This window comes from Danio aesculapii, chromosome 2 (genome assembly GCF_903798145.1).
Source record: "Danio aesculapii chromosome 2, fDanAes4.1, whole genome shotgun sequence".
NCBI lineage: Eukaryota > Metazoa > Chordata > Actinopteri > Cypriniformes > Danionidae > Danio > Danio aesculapii.
Window position 1 is genome coordinate 58,255,903 of NC_079436.1, and position 25,225 is coordinate 58,281,127.

Here is a 25,225-nt window from a genome sequence, read left to right on the forward strand (position 1 = left end):
AAATATTAACTAACAGAACCAAGCAGTAAAAGTGACCAATAAAATATGATTTAGCAGTGTTATTGCACACAGACGGAGCATGTTTTATGAATTAGAAAGTGAATGAGAGTGCAGGATCTATTGCTGTGATTATCTATGGCTCAAGTGTCTGCGTGTGCATGCATGTTGTTCTCAATGGTGACGTTCATGGTCTCGACACCCGTCTGCCTCCCCCCATGAAGGCCAGCGGTTATCGGCATGTGCGTGAACCGTGGCTGAAGCAGGGGATTATGGGTAAATAATGCCCCTGTCCTCCTCAGCCTGGTTCACACACTGTAAAACCCTCAGAAGCAAGATTTCAGGCTTCCGGATGACCGCAGATGGACTTAATTTCAGCGATGCGGCCGGCGTGTTTGACCCAACGCACACAGTTGCTCATCGCAGAACATCAAGCCAATGCAATGATTTTTTTCCTTGCATGTTTGTTTGTTTGTTTTCGATGCAAATCAATCAAACACATGATTGCAATTTGCGAGCTCTAATTGAGCTGCTTGTTTTCTCCTCTCAGCTGTGGCTTTGTGAAAGTGGGCGTTGTATTAGAGCACATTATGGAAATGGCTTAGCTTTATTTCTTTATAAATGACTATGCTAATTAGCAACTCTAAAAGAGCAAATTTACATGCCGTTAAACTCGCTGTAAGCTCAGCACAAAGACGACACTGTGGAAGCCACTTATGCTTAAAAAGAGCGTTCACAGGAAGTCTTAAATGCATATTAAAATATTAAATGCAAACAAATAATTGACAGATTTGTGGTGTATTTCTAACCAACAGCTGCAATGCAAATGAGACAAATGTGAACACACGTTACTAAAGTCATTTCATGACCTGGCTTTTAGATATACTCTTATTATTCTGAACTGAAAAATTAGGTCACACTTTATTTTGATGGTCTGTTAGTTGAGTTTAAGTTACATTGCATCTACATGCCAACTAATGCTCATTAGATTATAAGTAGATTATTAGGTTGGGGTTAGGGTTAGTGTAAGTTAACATGTACTTGCAAAGTTTCTTATAGTCAGTTAAATGTCTGTTGAAGGAGCAGTATCAGCAGATATTAAGCAGACAGTCTACACTCTCAGAAATAAAGGTACAGGAGCTGTCACTGGGGCAGTACCTTTTCAAAAGATACATATTTGTACCCAAAGAATCCACAATGGTACCTCAAAGGTGCATATTTGTACCCAAATGTACCTAAAAAGTACCTTTGATGTACCATTATGGACCCTTCAGGAACAAATATGTATCTTTTGAAGAGGTACTGCCCCAGTGACAGCTCCTGTCCCTTTATTTCTGAGAGTGTACTGATACTCAAATGGACCATCAAAATTAAGTGTTACCAAATAATACTTTAAAGTTAAACATTGCTAAGTGTTCAGTTTATACTGAAGTATTCAAATGATTCAAATAATATGGATATGTTTTAAAAATATTAGCATTAAATGAAAATCACCTATGATGAAACTCATCCTTTGTATGCTGTTTGAACAGAACTGTGTGTAGTACATTGTGTTCAAAGTCATATTGGAGTGATATAAACACAATAAGTCCCTTTTTTAAATTTCCTGATGTTAAAATTGGATCAAAATCTCAGTGACTTTTGTGTAAAAATGGATAAAATAGGTGCCCTTTAAATAAAATGTCATATTAGTAAAACATAATAAATACTAATTCTAATACTATAATCTTCTATGTGAAGCTGCTTTGACACAATCTACATTGTAAAAGCGCTATTAAAAATAAGGATGAATTGTATTGAATAAGAAAACTAATTAATAAACCATTTGGAAATTCTCAGTTTCCCTGAATTATTCATATTTATTGAGGACTTTCCCCTTTAAAAAACAATATTGTGCTCAAAATGACAATTGGCCGAAATAACAAAGAGTTGGCATGTTTTCAGATGCCTATACTGATTTAAATTGATATAACAAATTAAAAGACAACATAATAGCACGATTTAACCTTTAGATAAGTTCAGAAACTAATATATGAAGGAAAAACATTGAATTCTCAATCCCAACACATGATAGATAGATAGACAGATAGATAGATAGATAGATAGATAGATAGATAGATAGATAGATAGATAGATAGATAGATAGATAGATAGATAGATAGATAGATAGATAGATAGATGTGCAGATAGATAGATAGATGGATGGATGGATGGATGGATGGATGGATGGATGGATGGATGGATGGATGGATGGATGGATGGATGGATGGATGGATGGATGGATGGATGGATGGATGGATGGATGGATGGATGGATGGATGGATGGATGGATGGATGGATGGATGGATGGATGGATGGATGGATGGATGGATGGATAGATAGATAGATGTGCAGATAGATGTGCAGATAGATAGATAGATAGATAGATAGATAGATAGATAGATAGATAGATAGATAGATAGATAGATAGATAGATAGATAGATAGATAGATAGATAGATAGATAGATAGATAGATAGATAGATAGATAGATGTGCAGATAGATGTGCAGATAGATGTGCAGATAGATAGATAGATAGATAGATAGATAGATAGATAGATAGATAGATAGATAGATAGATAGATAGATAGATAGATAGATAGATAGATAGATAGATAGATAGATGTGCAGATAGATAGATAGATGTGCAGATAGATAGATAGATAGATAGATAGATAGATAGATAGATAGATAGATAGATAGATAGATAGATAGATAGATAGATAGATAGATAGATAGATAGATAGATAGATAGAGTGCTCATCATATATGATTACATCCCTCACAAATCTCTCTTTCACATTCATATTTTAATAGGAAGCTCTCCAATATTATGTGCGCAGATACATTAGATTAGGCAGTATTGAAGCCAAATCTGGAGCTTATCTAACAAAATAACTTACGATAACGGTCCAAAAACTAGCACAGCCAAATTTATATGTTATAGAAAAATATTAAATACAAATTAAAAGAGGAAAAATCAAGAGAATCAAAAAAATTGAAATATTTAGTTGAAGTTTTGTAGATTGTAGTTTTTTTTTTGCAATATTTTGCTTGAATTTAATTGTATTATCTTTCTATTTCTAAATATTATTATTGTAATAAACATATCTGTTTTGATTAAATTGACCAAAACGCACTGCCTATATTCACTGAGAAATGGAGAAGCATATTCATTTTCAAAATGGGCTGTACTCAATTATGCTGAGCACTGTATATAGATAGATATTTCGACCAATTGTTAATAAATGCTCTAAATTACAAAAAAAATTGTATTTAAAGTGTTACTTTTACAATCAAATCCAAAGAAACTAAGAATTTCCAAGTGATCTCTCAATTTCTTCCATATTTATGCAATAATATTATTATTATTACATTTATTATGTAGATATCATTTGCAAAAACAGATAACAACACTTTGAATGCTTCAGAAATAGTTTGTTTTGCAATTAAATTCTTAAATATTGAATGATTTCTAAAAAAAAAGTTATTTTTTCCCCCAAAAATCATGTTTTTTTGCAATTGCACAACCTGAGGTCACCTGTTAACTAATATAATACAACTTAAACTATTAAAATTCAATTAAAAACAATTAATCATCATTAAAATACTAATATAAAGGAATAATAGTAGTAATCTAACAGCGCAGGTCATGCATGCGTGTGTGTTTATATTCTGCGATCAGCACTGTGTGTGTGTATATGTGTGTGTGTTTATTGTTGGGCGTCTATGCTTCTCCCAGGGGGCCCCTGGCTGCGTTGTTTCATATCATCTTCATGTTGAACTTGCGCGTTCCTCCGGAGCTGCCGGTGGTGGCGGGTCCTTCCGTCTTCCTGAAGGAATACTCCACCGTGAAGTTATTCTTGCGCTGGCCGCGTCCACGGCTCCACACGAACAGCAGGAGGAAACAGAAGAGCACCACACCCAAAAACATGATGCAGCCCATGGCGGTGGACACCAGGATGGTGGTCAGATCCAGCGTGAATTTCAGAAACACGCGCGTGCTGTTGAGACCCGTTTCGTTGAAGTCCATCGCATACATTGATCGGTTGCTAAAAATCGCAGCGTCCACCGGTTGACCCTTGACTGTTAGCGTGGCGAAGTAGGTGTCGTTTCCGCCGGCGTTGCTGGCGATGCAGATGTAGGTGCCGCTGTCTGTTAGCTGGGCGTATCGGATCTCTAGCGTCCCCCCAGGGAGGACCGTGACCCTGCCGTTGGATTTGGATGTAATTCTTCTGCGTTGAGGAGAAATCCAGATTATGGCTGGTGTCGGTTCACCCTCGGCACGACATAAGAAAGATACCGGCTGACCCTCGTGCACCATCACCTGCAAACACAAATTACACTGTATATTGAAGAACACAATGGTAAACAATACCTGTGTTTTCGGTTCACCTATGGTTGCCAATTGCACTATAGGATGTTGATCTCTGCTCTGTCCAAGAGGTAAGATGTGTCATTTTTACTGTTGATCATCAGTTATCAGCATTAACCCTTTAGATAGGCCCGAGCTGAAGAGTTTCTGGCTTTTATATGGAGTAAAACAGCAGATTATAGTGTGCAGAAATACACTTACTGTGTTTACTGTGTTCTGAGAGCTGAGGGGATTATTTTCAGTTTCTCAGACATATCAAGATATGTGCGCAAAGGTCTCTCTTACACACACAAACTGCTCCATATACACTAAGTGGCCACTTTATTAGGTACACCTATCCAACTGCTTGTGAATGCAAATTTCTAATCAGCCAATCGCATAGCAGCAACTCAATGCATGTAGGCATGGTCAAGACGATCTGCTGCAGTTCAAACTGAGCATCAGAATAGGGAAGAAAGGGGATTTAAGTGACTTTGAATGTGGCATGGTTGTTGGTGCCAGACGGGCTGGTCTGAGTATTTCAGAAACTGCTGATCTACTGGGATTTTCACGCACAACCATCTCTAGGGTTTACAGAGAATGGTCCGACAAAGAGGAAATATCCAGTGAGCGGCGGTTCTGTGGGCGCAAATGCCTTGTTAATGCCAGAGGTCAAAGGAGAATGGCCAGACTGGTTCCAGGTGATAGAAAGGCAACAGTAAGTCAAATAAGCACTCGTTACAACCGAGGTCTGCAGAAGAGCATCTCTGAACACACAACACGTCCAACCTTGAGGCGGATGGGCTACAGCAGCAGAAGAACACACCGGGTGCCACTCCTGTCAGCTAAGAACAGGAAACTGAGGCTACAATTCACACAGGCTCACCAAAACTGGACAATAGAAGATTGGAGAAACGTTGCCTGGTCTGATGAGTCTCCATTTCTGCTGCCACATTCGGATGCTCGGCTCAGAATTTGGCCTCAACAACATGAAAGCATGGATCCATCCTGCCTTGTTTCAACGGTTCAGGCTGGTGCTGGTGGTGCAAGGTTATTATAGTTAACGAAAATGAACGAAAAAACGAAATTAGAATTGAAAAATCCTTTTCATCAGCTGAAATTAAAAATATAAATGAGTTTTTAAAAAACTAGAACTAACTGAAACTGTATTGTGTACATATAAAACTAACTGATACTAACTAAAATTAAAACAAAAATATCCTTTGTTTTGGACTTTGTAAATGTCTTTAATACATACTGTAAGCGATTTAATCGGTTAGTAGTAGAAGTAAATCGGTTTGCTTCACGCTTCCAGTTTTACGCCAGGTGTTTGACCCGTACGGCACCTCAGAGTCTGTAAACCTGCAAACTCATTGGCCAGATCAAGCTGGTCCTCTTCCAGTCATCATCTCTGTTGCTTCCACGACAAAAACAAAGAGTGGACATGACCGCAGCACGGTGACTACATTAAATACAACCCAAGGAGACACTTAAAAGTATTAATTTAAGCCTTTTTTGCCCAATTATGTGTTATTTCTATATTAGTGATCGCGATTGCGAATGAACCGTAGAGTAGAGGTAAATGGTAGTGTTCTTGTGTCAACAAAAATGTAGCCTATCTTTGGTTGAGTTTTTATAATACAATATTTATTCTGATGATTTTGAATCTTGCACCTAACAAATATCCTAATTTATGAAAAAAAAAAATCAGCAAACAAAACTAAACTAAAACTAATATTGAAATTAATAAAAACTTAACCAAAACGAAGCAATTTTAAAATATAAAAACTGATAAAAACTAGTAAATCTGCAGCTAAAACTAATTAAAACTAACTCAATTTGAAAACAAAAGTCAAAACGAAATAAAACTATTATACCTTGGTGTAATGGTGTAACCTTGGTGGTGTAATGGTGTGGGGGATATTTTCTTTAGGCTCATTAGTACCAATTGAGCATGGTGTCAACGCCACAGCCTACCTGAGTATTGTTGCTGACCATGTCCATCCCTTTATGACCACAGTGTCTCCATCTTCTGATGGCTACTTCCAGCAGGATAACACACCATGTCATAAAGCACCAATCATCTCAGACTGGTTTCTTGAACATGACAATGAGTTCACTGTACTCAAATGGCCTCCACAGTCACCAGAGCTTAATCCAATAGAGCACCTTTGGGATGTGGTGGAACGGGAGATTGGCATCATGGATGTGCTGCCGACAAATCTGCAGCAACTGTGTGATGCTATCAAGTCAATATGGAGCAAAATCTCTGAGGAATATTTCCAGTAGCTTGTTGAATCTATATTGTGAAGGATTAAGGCAGATTTGAAGGCAAAAGGGTGTACCTAATTAAGTGGCCGGTGAGCGTAGAAGCCAGAAACTAAGCTTTTTTTGCACCGCAACTGATGATCAACAGTAAAAATGACAAATTGTCACTCTTCCCAACATGGAACACCAGCAACAATCAAGAATGCATGATTATAGGCTGTCATGGCTTTGCAATCAATAAATATGATAATAATGGAAGTCAATGGGGCAAAAACAGCCACCAACATAACCAAAGGGGGAATTTTGAAAAGTGTTAAAAGATTTTCCCAAAATATGAGTCAAAATAAAGATTCTTCCCCAAAAATCATCCCATTTGCTGAAACACAAAGAAAGTCGTGGCCAAATTAAGACTCAGAATCAGCCCAGAGTGGATGAAAACGGCCCAACAGCACACAAGGGTTAATAAACTGCAAATGAGCAAAGTTTATTAGTGAATAAAGCAGCATTTCCAGCTTTTAAAGCTGCAGATGATATTGTGGAGAAGCTCTCCTTGATGCTAAGCCTTATTTTCAAAGATCATTTGAAGTCTGTATGAAATCAGTAGTCACACAATGTTTATTTTGCTCGCACACATTTTTATTCTTAAGGTGAACAATTAATTTGTGCAAGTTAATCCACTGAAACCTCAATCAGAATTGGAGCATCTGCTTCTGTATTTGAATTGGCTCCTTTTCTGATGATGTAAGATTAATGCTTCAGACACAATATTCTTAGCCAGGCCAATTTTACTGTTAGTTTGCTATGAGTGAATGATGGAAAAAAGACCCCCCCCCCCCCCCCCTCCTTAACCAATATTCAGTTTCAGCTGGAAGTACATCAACATACTGAAATAAAAGTCTCAGAAACGTCCGGGTCACATCAACTTTAAGTATTAAAATAACTAAAACTGAACCAAAGTAATAGTAACAACAGAAATCAGTCCAAGGCACTCGAAAAATGTGGAAAATGTATTATTATTTTTTAAATGTTCCACATTTTTCAAGTGTCTTGGATTGATTTCTGTTCATGTTTTGATGAATCCCTTACTCAAAGAGCACTGATCAATTATTTGAGTAACCCCCTGAGCACTTCTTTGTTTGTTGTTTTCAAAGTACTAACACATTTGATTACACGCCAAAAAATACCTATTTAAAGGGCGACCTGTTATGCAAATAACTTTTATAAAGGGTTTCAAGAGTTCCCACTTAGATATGCTTAGCGTTTACAGCAGGTTTGGCATGCTGAGAACCCTGAGCTCGGAGATATTTTAGACCAAGGATCCCGCCCGGTCAAATAAGCATATCTGGAGATCCGAGATCAGGTAGGTCTCGAGAGCTCCCCCTTGGAAAAGGGAGAAAAAGGAGGAGATGGGGTGGAAGGGGGGATTCTTCCAAAATTATTATAGAGCAGTAGGGAGAAAACGATCCATTTATTGTAAACAAGGATCACTCTGATTGGATTATTACTGATTACAGATGAGCAGCCAGTCGTGCTCAATCATATCACGTGCTCCTCTCGAAATTAGTTTATGAAACTTCACTTACACACAGCTGTGTTTCAGCAGTGTGTGAATATATTCAGCCTCTAATGGTAAAAATTGTATTGTTTATTATCAGACGTGAATAAAACAGTCTGCAGAAACACTTTGATTGACATTCTCCCTTTGCACGTGTCATCAGAGAGAGAAAGCCCCGCCCACTAGTGCCCATCTCTCCCTCATTAGCATAAACAGCAGCCCTGAGTGAGAAGCAGCCGTCTGTCCATTAGCCATTAGAGTGTTTGAGCTGCTGTTATAGTTATAGTTATAGATGTGGAGTTTTAGATGAAGCACAAATGAACAGCGACAGGAGTCTCCATAGACTGACGGACGCATGAAGCAAACACTCACACTGAAGCAAACATGTAGACCTGACCAGCAATGACAACACACACACTGCTGTTTTACATCTGTCACCATGCTTATGCATATGCATGTGTAGCTCCGCCCTCTTTTAAAAAAGCACAATCTCATTTGAATTTAAAGCGACAGTCACCAAAACGCCACAATTAGGATCATAGCCAAAAAAGGTCAGTTTCAGAGAGTTACAAACATTATCTGTGTGATATTTTGAGCTGAAACTTCACTATATATTCATCAGAGGCTTATTCTACATCTGCTGCATAATAGATAAGAAACAAGAGGTAAAGCATCACCTGCTGCATCTTGCGGTTGCGTATCTTGGGCTTCTGGCAGGTGAAATAATCAAATAGTGCCGAATCGGTGAACATGCTCAGCAGATACCCCTGTACCTCCGGCGGTCCGGCGCACACGGGCATCTTCCCGTCGAAGTTGAGTGTGCGTCTGCGCTGCAGGATCCACAGCAGGCGGCAGTCGCAGGACAGAGGGTTTCCATCCACACGCAGCGTCTCCAGACTGTTGACCGAGTGGAAGGAGCTCTCCTCCAGCGTCACCAGATCATTATTGGACAGATTTAAGACTCGAATCTGACGCAAACCTCCCAAAGCATGAGGCTCCACCGTGAGGAGGTTTGTGCTGACCATGTGCAGCTCCTTCAGTCTGGAAAATAAACACACATTCGTTATTTTTGTTTCTGTTAAAGGTGCAGTGTGTAAGATTGACACCCAGTGGTTGAACTAGGTATTGCATTCCTGGATTAAAACACAGGCAAGCGCAAGTTAGAGATCTGCATGGGACTGAATTTTTTTTTTTTTTTTTTTTTTTTTTTAAAGATTTATTTTTGGCCATTTTGCCTTTATTAGATAGGATAGTATTTTTAGGACAGGAAGCGAAGTTGGAGAGAGAGAGAGAGGGGGGTAGGGTAGGGAAATGTCCTCGAGCCGGGATTCGAACTCGTGACGCCCTGATGTGCTACTGCACCATATGTCGACGCGCTAACCACTAGGCTATTGCGCCGACGGGACTGAATTTTTAATCACGCTCCCGCTAGGTTTTATTCCGCACCCAAGCGCTCCCGTTGTATATTCAGTCATTGTTCACCCGCTGCCCGACCCGCTCCATTTTCTACCCGACCCAACCATTCCTGCTAAATTTAGATCTGGTTTCCAAAATCTCATGTTAAAATTGGGTACTATCAAAGAGAGAGAGAGAGAGAACAGATAAAAGTGTAGTTTGTGCAAGGATTGTAGGCTAAATGTCAGTTGTTTCCCTTTTGTTGCCCTCTTGCTCTCTCTCTTTCTTTCTTTCTTTCTCTCTCTATCTATCTCTCGGGTGCGATATATTATTCGACCGCCCACTTCTGATCAAATTGGTTAAATGTTTATAGTGTGAGTTTGAATGACATTTTACATGACATTTATTGCCATACTACTGAAAGCAGCAGCAGATCTCTCAGGACCTGAAGTGGGACGCTCACATTGCTCCATTGTCAAAAAAGCTCAACAGAGGCTGTACTTTCTTCATCAGCTGAGGAAGTTCAACCTCCCAAAGGAGCTGCTGAAACAGTTCTACACCTCCATCATTGAATCAGTCATCTGCACATCAATAACTGTCTGGTTTAGCTAAGCTACTAAATACGATCTCCAAAGACTACGTTGAATAGTTCGGACTGCTGAGCGAATCACTGGTACAACCCTTCCTACTCCCCAAGAACTGTACTTATCCAGAGCGAGCAGAAGGGCTGCCAAAATCACTCTGGACCCCTCACACCCAGCACACTGCCTCTTTGAACTTTTACCTTCTGGTCGACGCTACAGAGCACTGCGCACCAGAACAGCCCGACACAGAAACAGTTTCTTCCCTCAGGCAATCCATCTCATGAACACTTGATGATAATAATTGTGGAACCAACATCACTACTGCTATACACTTTTATACACATATACACTTATTTAACCACACACTTACATGCCAATTTGCACATAACAGCTACATATATAACGTTGTATATAGTAATATACCTCTACATACTTCATAACTGAGACTCAACACACATCAGTGATTCAGCGTCTACATTTAATGATGTATTAATTAGATTATAAACCTTACCATCTGGCTGGAGTGCAGTGAGTGCACTATTCTGTGCTTCTGAATGGCTGTATTTACATTTCTGTCATGTTTTATTAGGTGGAAACAGCCACATTTTTTTAATCACTGCAAATCTCATCACGTAGCGTGCTGTTAGGACACGCAGTTACAATGTAATCCGCTCACCTAATGTTTACGTTCGTAATATTTATATTATTTGCTAATTAATAACCTCATGTGGAACTGCTACTGTCCATGTAAAACTGCTACTGTCTACCGGAGGCCTCATTTCGGTCACGGACGCATACTTTGAGAGCCTTCCTGACTGGATGAATGAAATGTTTCTCATGAAGGCAACCCGGTGTGCTGAAATATAATTGGCTAAACTGACACTGGGTGGGTTAAATGACCAAAACAAAGACAGCCGTTCAAGCACGAAGAAAACATGCTCAAAGCAGAAAATCTGACCTCAGCATTGTTTCTCAGATAAACAAGAATGTTCCCTGAGCATGTTTCTGAATATCTGCAGACATATTATGGTATTTTTAGGCTTTAGAAGAGTCAAACACTCACATACAGCACCTTATGTGCGGTTAATAGGCTATATGCACAGCTAGTGTTTTTCAGCCAGTGATCAACTTCCGGTGAAAGGTAAATGTAGCTATTTCATACGGTTGCTTTTACAGCATTGATGTTATAATGTAATTAAAATACAATCAGTTAAATAGACTTAAGCATTCATTTAGTTGTTCAAGCTTAAAACGAGATGAAAGACTGTGTAAATGCAAGCGCCATCAGGAGCAGCAGGCGAGCGTGGAAAATCAATGGTAAAATAAATGTTCATATTAAACAAGTCATTGTGTAGCAGTGGTTTGTTCTGTAGACAATCCAAAACTAATAATGCTTAAGGGGGCTAATAATATTGACCTTAAAATAATTAAAAAAAAATTAAAACTGCTTGCAGAGCCAGACCTTACTGTCCTAATGAAATCATTCAACATTAAGGCATGATCATATTTTATTGTGGTCAAATAAGCGTCATCTAGAGGCCTTTACCTTACATATAAGCCACTTCTGATACCAAATCATCAACTAGAAGTCAAGTTATTTGCAGTTCCTAAAGCACCAGACTTTTATCAGGTAGTGTAAACACAGCAGTAATGTGAATGTAAAATGCACAGGCCTGATGAGGTCCCTGAAGGCCCAGGACTCCAGCGTGCTGATGGGGTTGTAGGACAGGTTCAGAGCCGTCAGATAAGCCAGATTTCTGAAAGAAGCAGACGGCACGGATGTGATGTTGGTGTTGGTGATGAAAAGCCAGGACAGATTGAGTCCCTGGAAGCTGAGCGGAGAGATGAACTCCAGAAAGGGCCAGTCGTGGATCTCCAAGCCCCGCAGCGCCGTCAGCTTCCGGAAGTTCTGCTCCTCCAGGGTGGAGATGCTGAGGTGGCGCAGGCGGAGGGTCACCAGTCCGCGCAGGTACGACAGAGTCTGGCCCGAGATGGAGGTCAGGTTACACCTTGCCATGGTCAGATCCTCCAGAGACAACAGACCTGAGAACGCCTTGTGGGATATGTAGACCAGGTCATTGTCTCCTACCTGCAGACACACATATAAAATGAGGATTCCCACGCTTTCATATGCAGCAGGTTCAATGCATTCATTTTAATCAAGCACTTTTGTAATTTCTACCCCAGCATATGTAGCATCATGAATGTCCTTACACTTCACTTACACTTAAAGGGCTACAAACCCCCCTGTTTCAGCAGGGTGTTTTCACACCTCTAGTTTGGAAAAAGTCAGGAAAGTGGGTGTGTCCAGTTCTGTTTAGGTGGGAGTGTCGGAGGAGGGAAAGTGCATAAAAATTAGCATAAAAATGGGAGTTTTGGTTTGGGTACGCGCTGATTTGAGGAGAGGCACAAACAAACAGACACAGGGGAGAAAGACCTGTGTTTACATGGACATCAGTGATCAATTTATTTGACAAATTATTAAATGGTGGACTTTGGCAGTTTGGCACTTTCATTCAGGAACATTTCATTCATGCCCCTCATGACAAACCAGATATTTGATTTGAGGAACTGCTGCAAGCGTGCGTTTTTAATGCAATGTTTGATACCGCACAGCGAATGAGAGAAATTAAACCTCAGAATTTCTCAGAAACTTAGATGCACTCGATAGGTAGTGTCAGAAAGCCGTGTGTGTAGACTGTCCTGTCACAAAATGCAGTGAAAATCCTCCACGACGGTAATAGTTGGATTGCGATGTTTACATGTTTACACTCGGAGAGCAGCATTTACAGAGGATCTTTCAGTCTATAATATTGTAGTGATGTTAGCGTGCTGTAAACTGAGTAACTCAATCATTCTGACTAAGGTCTGTCTTTAACCACTGAAAGAGTACTGCTGACCATACGAACTAACTTTGCCATCTGAATAAACAAACAAAGACCGCTGATCGATCACTTAACAAATCTGTAGACACAGGACAATCAACAGCAACTGGAGCCGCGGCTTTATTAAAAGGAGACGAGCGGCAGATCAGGATTTCACCATTTTTAGATGAGAAAAGCTCTCGGGTGAAAAATGTTCCTTACAAACTTATTTCTGTGGCGTGTCGCGTGCACTGTAATCTACACGTGAGTCCAGCTGCGCTCTCATAGCAGGGAAAATTAAAACAAAACCTTCATTGCAGCACATTAATAAACACAACACTGATGACCTGTGTCTTCAAACAATTCTTCTTCTCCCACTTATTTTGGCAACACAACGTGGCGTCTCTCTGCCGTCTGAGCACTGTACAGGTACAAACAGTCTATCACGCATATTAATGAAGTTGCACCTCATACACAATAGAGTGCGCTGATTGGTTTGAACCAAGTCTTTCTCATGAATGAATGCAGCACACTCAGAGACGTCATGATGTACTCCCAGGAACAGACATCCAGTCTACACACTGGAATACACACAAGTATCTAATCCCCTTGACGCAGCTTCAAAAATTAGTTTCAAACCGGAAGAACGAATTTGCTCAAAATAACGCAAAAACAACCAATTTTCACTTTATTTGTGAAATATCTGTGTCCTAACAGTGTTTATAGCAGCGTGGGACACATATATGACTGTCAACAGCTCAAAACATGTGCTCTGGTGTTTCGTGACCCTTTAATATGTAAAAATGTAGAAAAGTCATGTTCAAAGAACTTTAACAAAATTGTTGAATTCAATATTGGTGATATTTAAATGCAGTTTCTGAAATATTAATAAAACGTGCATTATTTGTCAGTGTTATTGTACAATATTTAAATGTAAGACTTTTAATTTTAAAAAAAATCTCAGGTTTTTTCAGTTTTTTTTTTGACAATCGAGTACAAATATAAAATACACACAAAAACATTGTTAGCATTTTGGTCAAGATTGTAATCCTGATTATTTTAGAATGATCATCAGTGGCTGGGGTATACACATTTTCACATAAACTTACTCAAGCAATCTTAAGCAGTCCATCTGGAAACAAGTCTGATAAGATTAAAAAACGCTGCTACGTTTATCTCAGTCTGCGTCTACATACATGTCCTGATTTTCTATATGTTCTGCTGAGAGATCATTATAGATATTGATGTGCAATTGTGTTAAAGGGGTGGTCCACAATGTTTTTTTTAAGGTTTGATTGTGTTTATGGGGTGCAAAACAATAGCCACGTTTCCACTATCGCGCCTAAAGCGAGCGAGCCAGGGCGAGCCAAGGCCAGTCACGTTTCCACTATCACTTCCGGGGCGTAATCGGGCCAAAGCGGGGCTTCCTTGGGGCCAGCGTCCGGCCTTTTTTGGCCCGCCGAATACCTTGGGCCAAGGAGGGCCAACTGGGGCTTCGGGTCGAGGTTACGTACAAAGGCGGAGTTTTCCTGTCAGGTAAAGAGGAGACAAGATGCTTTCTTCCCTTACATTTGTTTTGCTATCGCGCTTGATCAACTCACTAAGAAGAAGAAAAAAGTAAATGCCGCCGAACTCGAATGTCCTTATCCAGGGATCGCTGTCTGGCCTTACACCAACAGACCACAAACAGTAAAAAAGCAATCGCTTCGGTGTTCTCCATCTTCCAGCTCTCGTAGTGATGCCAGGTTGTGTTTGTGGTTATAATTTGAGTTTTTTGTTCCCGCTGAAGTGGGCGGGTTGTGTGACGGGTTGTGTGACGTTTGATTCGGGGGACGTTCTGGGGGCGGTGTTTGCGTGACGCGCTGCGAGCAACTAGCCCGACAGTGGAAACGCGACATGATTTCAGCCTCATTTTTCAACCTCCTGGGCTATTGGCCCGGCCTGGCCCGATTAAAGCCCTGGCTCGCACTGGCCCGATAGTGGAAATGCGGCTAATGTGTGTTCGTGATGCATTTGCAAAAAAAATCACGTTATTTGTTCACATATTTTACCTTTATGTTATACAGCCACTGAACTAACATGGAAACGACTATCATATTATCTGGTTCCTCCTCAAAGAGCTCTGATTAGTCAGCAAACCTAATGTTTTGTGATAGGCGGACTGGCTTCACATCACCAGGAAACGTCATGCCTCTCCTGCATGCTGTCTGTCAGACTGTTATGGCAAGCCATTTTAGCATTAAATACCCCTTGCCGTATTATATTTATGGATAGTCAAAACAAAGGTTTAAATGCTAAAACGGCTTGCCATAGACTGTAAATAATATCAGTGTGGCCGTATCAGTTTGAGCATGTCAGGATGTGTCTGAATGGTGTTTCTTTTGTTCATTGGTAAGAGGAGGAATGTGGTCAAGCCATCAGCATTTCGTTCAAGCATCCCATACTAGTGTATATAGGAAACAGTACATTAGGTGGCTGTAAAGTCTCCGTTTCTAATAGATACCATGTAAAACGGTGTACTTTAGTTATTCGTTCACTTTCTAAGGTTTAACCACTTCATAAAAATGCAATCGTAATGACATTGTACTGTAGTAAGGCTAGGACAAATTGAAATGTACGCCCCTTTGCTGCGTGAGGTGTGTGCGCAGTGAATGTGCGTAACCTGGAACGTTTGTGATCTCATCAGCCTGAATGTATTTTTTTGTAGTCCCCAAATTCGTTGGCTGTAGGTTATGCTAAGCTAACTCTGTAAAAAGCCAATGTCACCCTTTGCATTGAACTCTGAGCATTTTACATTCGGAGATGTTGTTTATGTTTACACAGCTACATTACACATCAACAACAGTTTCAAATATGATATCGTAGTACTACTAATATTAAGTAGTAGTAATACTAATACTATATTAAAAGGTAATACTCTTTAAATATGACCCCTTTTAAAACTTGTGAAAGAATGACGCACGGTTGCACGCCAACAGGGCTGTTATTCTAGACATATCCACACCGCTCAACATGACGCAACACAACACAAAACGTGATTGGTTGGTTGACCTGTCAGTCAAATAGCATAGTTCAACACAGTCTAAGGCTGCATCTAAAATCGCATACTACTCCACTAAGTACTACATTTAAATTTGAATCTACTACGCGACCCTTAGAAAAGTGTGTTCTACATAGGAGTATGAATGACTCTCGGACGTACTACATGGCCATTTGTCATTATCGTTGCACTGCTTCACCCCATTCAGTAATTCTCGCGTTGCATTATGGGATATCATTGCATCCATCGGACGCACATTTCAGAATCTCACCAGAAGTAGTAGGTCATCTGCTTACTTTACCTATGCTGCATCCCAAATTCGCATACTTATACTACACCCTAATTGTATGTACTTTCTTTGTGAAGAAAAAATACACACTTTTGAGTGTGTAACAGAAGAGTATGCAAGCTTTTGGGACATACGACTTCCTCGTTAACAGATCGTTGTGTTGCTTAGTTACGAGCCCTGTCAATCATCCACATTTCTTTCATATTTATTTTCCTACCTTAGCAGCAGCAGCAGGTTAATCTCCCATTCACGAGTCTTTCATGCAGAGAAATCTCCTCAGGTGTTTGGATAATTCTGCATTCAGATGTTTATGTCCAAACACGGCTTTATATAAGTTCAGTATTGTTGTTGCAGATGAAATATAACACAGAAAACGCGATTAAAACATGTTCCAGTGGGCTGGATATTAATGAACAGTCATACAAACATCTTTACCGAAGCCTACTTGACGGTTGGTCTCGCGCGTCCATCATGTTTGTAGTTTGTTTACACTTTTCACCTGCGTTTGTAGTTCTAAATCAAATTCACATCCAACGTGCAATGTATTGTGGGTAATATCAGCGGTTAGAGTATGGACGCTTCTACACTTCAAGTTTTTCCCAGAAATAGTAAACCATACGGGAACCTTTAGCATACTCTTTTCAACATACTACGATTTGGCACATACTAATTCTACTTTCAAATACTATTTAGGATGGATAGTATGTGAATTGGGATGCAGCACTACTGTTTTTACAATACTATGAATTCGGACATACTACCTAGCCCGCATACTGTTTTTAATGTACTATATAATATGGAAGTATGCGATTTCTGATGCAGCCCATATTCCCAGGCCATCAGTCTGAGATATGGCTATGCAAGACTAACTATTGACCAACAAAACAAAACACTAGTCGATCTGTGAAATTTAAAGGTTAAATTTTCAGCTACAGTAAATGAAAGTCCAATGTTAAGTTGACACCAGATTTTCAGTAAAGCGCCCCTCTGCACTGACCTCCAGGTTTTTGAGGCTGCGCAGGTCCTGGAAGGTGAAGTCCAGCAGGATGACGATCCTGTTTTCGCTCAGGTCCAGTGTGGTGAGGTTGGTGAGGCGGGCGAAGGCTCCCATGGGCACCAGTTTGAGCTGGTTTGCCCGGAGTCTCAGCGTGCGCAGGGCCTGCAGGCTGGCGAAGGCGTTGGGCTCCAGCGTGGAGATCAGATTCTCACTCAGGTCAAGTTCCTCTAGCCGTGGGTACGGGGCCAGGTCTCCGGCAGCCACCCAGCGCAGACGGTTCCGGCTCAAGTCCAGCAGGCGGGTTTCTGTGGGGACGCCCTCGGGGACGGCAGACAGACGGCGCCGCTGGCAGGACACGGAGCGCAGCTGAGCAGCGCAGTCACAGCGGGGCGGACATCCAGAACATGGAGGAGCCGCCAGCGCCAGGAGCAGACCCAGCACACAGAGACGACCCAGCACACAGAGACGACTCACGGCCCATGAGGACGCCATGAGCCCCCGCCGCGTCACTCTACACTCCTGCACACACACAGAGAGATTAATGTAATTATGTTCTGTGTCAGAGAGAGAGAGAGAGACAGAGAGAGACAGAGAGAGAGACAGAGAGAGACATATTAATGTATAATATAAATTATGAGAAACATTAACAAAATGCAGATTGAGTGATCCCTGTCTGGCTATAGAGAGAGAGAGACACCGACAGAGATGGAGACCACCAGAACAGAGACTGTGTTCATTCTGTTCAGAGAGATGGAAACAGGGGAACGTTTCCTACTTCACTGCGATCACTATAACCACATTAGAATTGAATATTTCCAATAATTACAGCAAATTTATCAAATTTTTAAGCCATTATGAATTTTTTTAAAATTATTTTTCATTTCAAATTACTTTTCATTTTACTCTAATCTTAATTTTGTGGTTTTAGTTTTAGTTAAATGGACAGTTCACCCAAAAATGAACATTTATTATTTATTATACATTCACTATTTACACTCCCTCAAGTGTTCCCAAACCTGCTCGAGTTTCTTTCTTAAAAGGAGATATTTTGAAGAATGCAGAAAACCTGTAACCATTGATATCCATAGTATGAAAAGTGTATAATATTAAAGGTGTCCTATAATGAAAATCTGGGTATACCAAGGCATAGTAGAATAATAAATGATCAGTATATGGAAATGGGCATGCTATGAGCCTCAGACACCACTCTTTCCTCGTTCTCATGTAAATTCCACAAGTGTTTACGGCGGTTGTTGGTAGACCGGATACGGTTGCAGCGGGAAGCTAATAAGAATTATTTGTATTATTTATTAAATTTCCCATTTATTGTATTTTATTAACCCCCAGTCCAACTCTAAACCATGTAAACCATGTAAATCTAAACCAACTCTAAATCATGTAGTTGTGCAGAGTATTATTAATGTTATCTATTAAATTACCCAATACATTTTATTTTTTAACACCTACCTAATATTCATGACACGAGCCATATATGGTCAATCACGGACCTTCTGATTCTACGGGTATTTTATGGAGCAATAAATGAGCTGATAAAAGTGTTTCTGGAGAGATTTTGAACTTACCAAAGCTATAAACCTACTATGCAGATACCAGAGAACAATTTAACTTATTAAACCAATGGAGCATTTGGCACCTTTAATTAATTAAATAGGTTTTCAGCTTGTTCTGAATATCTTCTTTCATGCTCAACAGGAGAAAACAAGTCAAACAGGTCTGGAACTAGTAAAGGGTGAGTAAATAATGATGGAAATGACATTTTTGGGTGAACTCTCACTTTAATAGCAATAAACCTGAGTGTGACAGAAGGACATATTTAAACGGCACTGCTGTAATTCCTCAAGCTTCATTCGTCAGGCTGGAAGAGAAGGTCAGATGAGCTGCATTGTGGGAAACAAGACTGCAGTGCAGCAAACTGATGTGTTTTACTCTTTATACAATTACCAACACACACACGCACGCACGCACGCACGCACGCACGCACGCACGCACGCACGCACGCACGCACGCACGCACGCACGCACGCACGCACGCACGCACACACACACACACACAGGTTTGTTTCAGTATCTTAGTGAGTACATTTTATAGACTATTTTCAGTTAATGATAAGAACCCTCAGACAAACAACCGCAAATCATCTGACACTAATAAAAACATCTTCTGGCTGATTTAGGAGCACTTTTAATTAGTGAGAAGCAGTGAAATGTCAACACTAATGGGTCGATTTGGTTTCTGACTATAAGATATAAGAGAGAACAACTGAGTCGATACAAATAAAGCTAAACCTGGACACACATACACTCAGCGGTCACCTTTTGCCTGCAGAACTGCCTTAATCCTTCATGACAGAGATTCAACAAGATACTGGAAATATTAGAGATTTTGCTCCATATTGACATGATAGCATCACGCAGTTGCTGCAGATTTGTCGGCTGCTCATCCATGATGCCAATCTCCTGTTCAACCACATCCCAAAGGTGCTTTATTGGTTTGAGCTCTGGTGACTGTGGAGGCCATTTGACTACAGTGAACTCATTGTCGTGTTCAAGAAACCAGTCTGAGATGATTCACACTTTGACATGGTGCGTTATCCTGCTGGAAGTAGCCATCAGAAGATGGAGACACTGTGCTCATAAAGGGATGGACATGGTCAGCAACAATACTCAGGTAGGCTGTGGTGTTGACACGATGCTCAATTGGTACTAATGGACCCAAAAGTATGCCAAGAAAATATCCCCCACACCATTACACCACCACCACCAGCCTGAAATGCTGATACAAGGCAGGATGGATCCATGCTTTCATGTTGTTGAGGCCAAATTCTGAGCCGACCATCTGAATGTGGCAGCAGAAATGGAGACTCATCAGACCAGGCAACGTTTCTCCAATCTTCTATTGTCCAGTTTTGGTGAGCCTGTGTGAATTGTAGCCTCAGTTTCCTGTTCTTAGCTGACAGGAGCGGCACCCGGTGTGGTCTTCTGCTGCTGTAGCCCATCTGCCTCAAGGTTGGACGTGTTGTGTGTTCAGAGATGCTCTTCTGCAGACCTCGGTTGTAACGAGTGCTTATTTGAGTTACTGTTAACTTTCTATCAGCTGGAACCAGTCTGGCCATTCTCCTCTGACCTTTGGCATCAACAAGGCATTTGCGCCCACAGAACTGCCGCTCACTGGATATTTCCTCTTTGTCAGACCATTCTCTGTAAACCCTAGAGATGGCTGTGCGTGAAAATCCCAGTAGATCAGCAGTTTCTGAAATACTGAAGAGCAGCCCGTCTGGCAGCAACAACCATGCCACATTCAGAGTGACTTTAAATCCCCTTTCTTCCCCATTCTGATGCTCTCTTTGAACTGCAGCAGATCGTCTTGACCATGCCTAAATGCATTGAGTTGCTGCCATGTGATTGGCTGATTAGAAATTTGCGTTAATGAGCAGTTGGACGTGTACCTAATAAAGTGGCCGGTTGTGTGCGTTCGCTTTTGTGAATTTTGGGGACATTCTATAGGTTTTTATTGTTTTTATACTTTACAAACTGTATTTTATATTGTCCTCCCCAACACTACACCAAACACTTAAAAAAAACTATGATTTATAATCCTCAAAATTAAATGTCCTCATAATTCACCATTTCCATGTAATACCTGTGTAATACCCATGTCATTATACACATTTGTGTCCTAATATGTCACAAAAACAAGCGCACACACACACACACACACACACACACACACACATAGATGTTATGTATGTTGTCAGCCGCTGGTCTGCTGATTTATGGAGTATCAGCTTTTTGATTGACAGGATCATCATCATGTGGTGTGTGTTCAGCTAATGGCATCACTAGAGCTCGACATACACACGTCAGCCAGAGACAACATGACCATTTATTCCTCTGCCATTCAGCACGGGCTGACTCTGTCTGTCATTTACAGCCCTGCTCCCGAAAGCCTGATTCAGCAGACGATACACTTCAGCACACGGCTGTAAAACACGCACGCACGCGCACACACACACACACACACACACACACACACACAATCTCACTGACATCTGAACTGCTCAACCAATCCATCACACACACACTCATCAGACCATAAAACAGCCCAGCGACCACACACAACATCTGCAGCAATGCTATAGCAATACCCTAGCAACTCCATAACAACAGTCTAGCAAGACCCAAGAAACTAGGTAGCAACTCCATAAAAACCGCCTAACAGCACCATAGGAACTCAATAGCAACACAGATGCAACTTGATACCAACATTCTATCAACACCCTAGGTATTCTACAGCAAAACCCTAGCAAATCAATAGCAACAGCCTAGCAGCATCATAGAATCTCAATAGCAACTCTACAGCAACAGCCTTGCAGCATCCTATGAACTATCCATAACATCCATAACTATCCAGCATCCATAACAAAACTCTAGCAAACATCATAGGATGTTTAGCAACATCATAGGAACTTCTTAGCAACACCTTAGCAATTCTATAGCATGAGCCTATCCACACACTAGGAACTCAATAGAAACACACTAGCAACTCAATAGGAACTCAATAGCAACACCCTAGCAACTCAATAGGAACTCAATAGCAACACGCTAGCAACTCATTTGCAACAGCCTAACAACACCCTAGCAACTCATTTGCAACAGCCTAACAACACCATAGAAACTCAATAGCAACACACTAGCAACTCCATAGCAACAGCCTAGCAATACAATAGAAACTCCTTTGCAACACCCAAGAAACATCATAGGACTCCATAGCAACACCCCAGCAATTCTAAGAACTCCATAGAACTCCATAGTAACACCCTAACAACATCAAAGAAACTACATAGCAACACCCTAGCAACACCATAGCACCTCCATGGCATCAGCCTAGCAACTTCATGGAAACAGCCTAACAACACCATAGGAACTCAATAGCAACACCCAGGCAGCATCATAGGAACTCAATAGCAACTCTGCACCTCAGCAACTCTATAGGAACAGCTCACCAACACCCTGGGAAATCCATAGCAACACCCTAGGAACTCAATAGCAACACCATAGCAACTTATTAGCAACAGCATAGGAACTCAATACCAACACTCTAGCAACTCCATAGCAACAGCCTAACAACATTCTAGGAACTCCATACGAACACCCTAGCAACTGCATGGCAACGCAACAGCCAAGCAACACCATAGCAACTCTGTAGCAAAAGATTAGCAACACCCTAGGAACTCCATTGCAACACCCCAACAACAACCCAGTAATATCATAGAAACTCAACAGCAAATCTATAGCAACATCATAGCAACACCCTATGAATTCCATAGAAACACCCTAGCAACATCTTAAGAACTCCATAGCAACAATCTAGCAACTCTATAGCAACAGCCTAGAAACTCCAAAGCAACACATTAGCAACATCATAGGAATTCAATAGCAACACCTTAGAAACTGTATAGCAACAGCCTAGCAACAACATAGGAACTTCATAGCAACAACATAGGACTCAATAGCAACACTTTAGCAACTCTATAGCAACACACTAGAAACTCTATCGCAACACCCTAGCAGCATCATAGGAACTCAATAGCAACACCTTAGAAACTATAAAGAAACAGCCTAGCAACATTATGGGAAATCAATAACAACACTTTAGCAACTCTATAGCAACACCCTAGCACCTCCATGGCATCAGCCTAGCAACACCCTAGCAACTTCATGGAAACAGCCTAACAACACCATAGGAACTCAATAGCAACACCCTGGCAGCATCATAGGAACTCAATAGCAACTCAGCACCTCAGCAACTCAATAGCAACACCATAGCGACTTATTAGCAACAGCATAGGAACTCAATAACAACACTCTAGCAACAGCCTAACAACATTCTAGGAACTCCATATGAACACCCTAGCAACTGCATGACAACAGCCAAGCAACACCATAGCAACTCTGTAGCAACAGACTAGCAACACCCTAGGAACTCCATTGCAACACCCTAACAACAACTCAGTAATATCACAGGAACTCAATAGCAAATCTATAGCAACATCATAGCAACACCCTATGAATTCCATAGAAACACCCTAGCAACATCTTAAGAACTCCATAGCAACAATCTAGAAACTCTATAGCAACCGCCTAGAAACACCCTGGCAGCATCATAGGAACTCAATAGCAACACCTTAGAAACTATAAAGAAACAGCCTAGCAACATTATGGGAAGTCAATAACAACACTTTAGCAACTCTATAGCAACAGCCTAGAAGCAACATATGAACTATATAGCAACACCCTAGCAACTATACAGTAACAGCCTAGCAACATCATAGGAACTCCCTAGCAACACCCTAGGAACTCCATAGCAACACCCTAGCAACTCCACAGCAACAGCCTAGCAACACCCTAGGAACTTCATAGCAACACCCTAGCAACTCCACAGCAACAGCCTAGCAACACCATAGGAACATCATAGGAACTCCCTAGCAACAGCCTAGCAACTATATAGCAACAGCCTAGCAACACCCTAGGAACTCCATAGCAACACCCTAGCAACTCCACAGCAACAGCCTAGCAACACCGTAGGAACATCATAGGAACTCCCTAGCAACAGCCTAGCAACTATATAGCAACAGCCTAGCAACACCCTAGGAACTCCATAGCAACACCCTAGCAACTCCACAGCAACAGCCTAGCAACACCCTAGGAACTTCATAGCAACACCCTAGCAACTCCACAGCAACAGCCTAGCAACACTGTAGGAACTCCCTAGCAACCTAAAAAAATCCTTTGTACATTAAGACAATTTTTATCTAAAAACTGAAATGAATAAATTTAGAAAAAGAGGAAACGCTGTGTGTATTTGATGACTGGCCCACACGCAGGAGTCTGACAGGAGAAAAGCAGATGGAGGAGGCTTTGGTGGAGCTGAGCTTGTCATCATGAACACACACACACTGTATGTATGACGTGCAGACGTTTGGAGAAACAGAGAAAGGGCTTCGGCCACAGCTAAAAATAGCAGAGCAGAAGAGCCGCTGGTGTTTGGCTGAATGTCCGAATCTCACAGAGAACGTGTTTACAAGAGTTAAAGCACACACGCTTCACTGCGTACATTACACAACTCTTTCAGAACAACACCAGACACGCACACACACACACACAGTCAAGTTAGTACTGGTGGTTTATAAGGACTCTCCATAGGTGTAACCTATTTAAACAGTAAAAAAGCGTATTATATGGCCCACCACTCATCAGAGTCCCCACTAAGCATGATTTCAAGCATGTTAAAACACGTTTATGCAATTACAAACACACAAGGCATGTCCTCATAAACCAACTTAATAGTGTACGACTAGGTCATATCCATGTCATTAATAATGTATATACATCTGTCCTTGTAAACCACTAAAACCAGTACAAACACCATTACATACACACTCAAACTCAAACATACACCCCCCCCCCCCCACACACACACACACAAGTTATTACTAGTGGTTTATGAGGACTCTACATAGGTGTAATAAATTTAAACAGTAAAAAAGCTTATTATATGGCCTACCTCACCTCAACGTCCCCATTAAGTATGATTTCAAGCATTTTTAACACTTAAGTAATTACAAACACACATGGCATGTCCTCATAAACCATCATAATAAAGTCTAACTAGGTCATATCCATGTCATTATTATACACATTATATTCAGTCCTTGTAAACCACCAAATCCAGTACAAATACATCACATACACACTCAAACATACACACCCTCCCCCCCACACACACACAAGTTAATACTGGTAGTTTATGAGGACTCTCCCTA

General features: G+C 40.9%; 1 protein-coding gene across 1 annotated transcript in view; it reads right to left on the minus strand.

Moving 5' to 3' along the window:
- Positions 1 to 3,692: 3,692 nt before the first annotated feature.
- LOC130214712 (leucine-rich repeat and immunoglobulin-like domain-containing nogo receptor-interacting protein 3) overlaps positions 3,693 to 25,225 on the minus strand; it is an 80,166-nt gene continuing 58,633 nt past the window's right edge. Inside the window, exons 2-5 of the mRNA XM_056446520.1 lie at positions 17,383 to 17,901; positions 11,866 to 12,281; positions 8,891 to 9,254; positions 3,693 to 4,363 (exon numbers count right to left, since the gene is read on the minus strand). Coding sequence (XP_056302495.1) covers positions 3,800 to 4,363; positions 8,891 to 9,254; positions 11,866 to 12,281; positions 17,383 to 17,874 — 1,836 coding nt within the window. The 5' untranslated portion in view covers positions 17,875 to 17,901 and the 3' untranslated portion in view covers positions 3,693 to 3,799. The remainder of the gene's footprint in view (positions 4,364 to 8,890; positions 9,255 to 11,865; positions 12,282 to 17,382; positions 17,902 to 25,225) is intronic.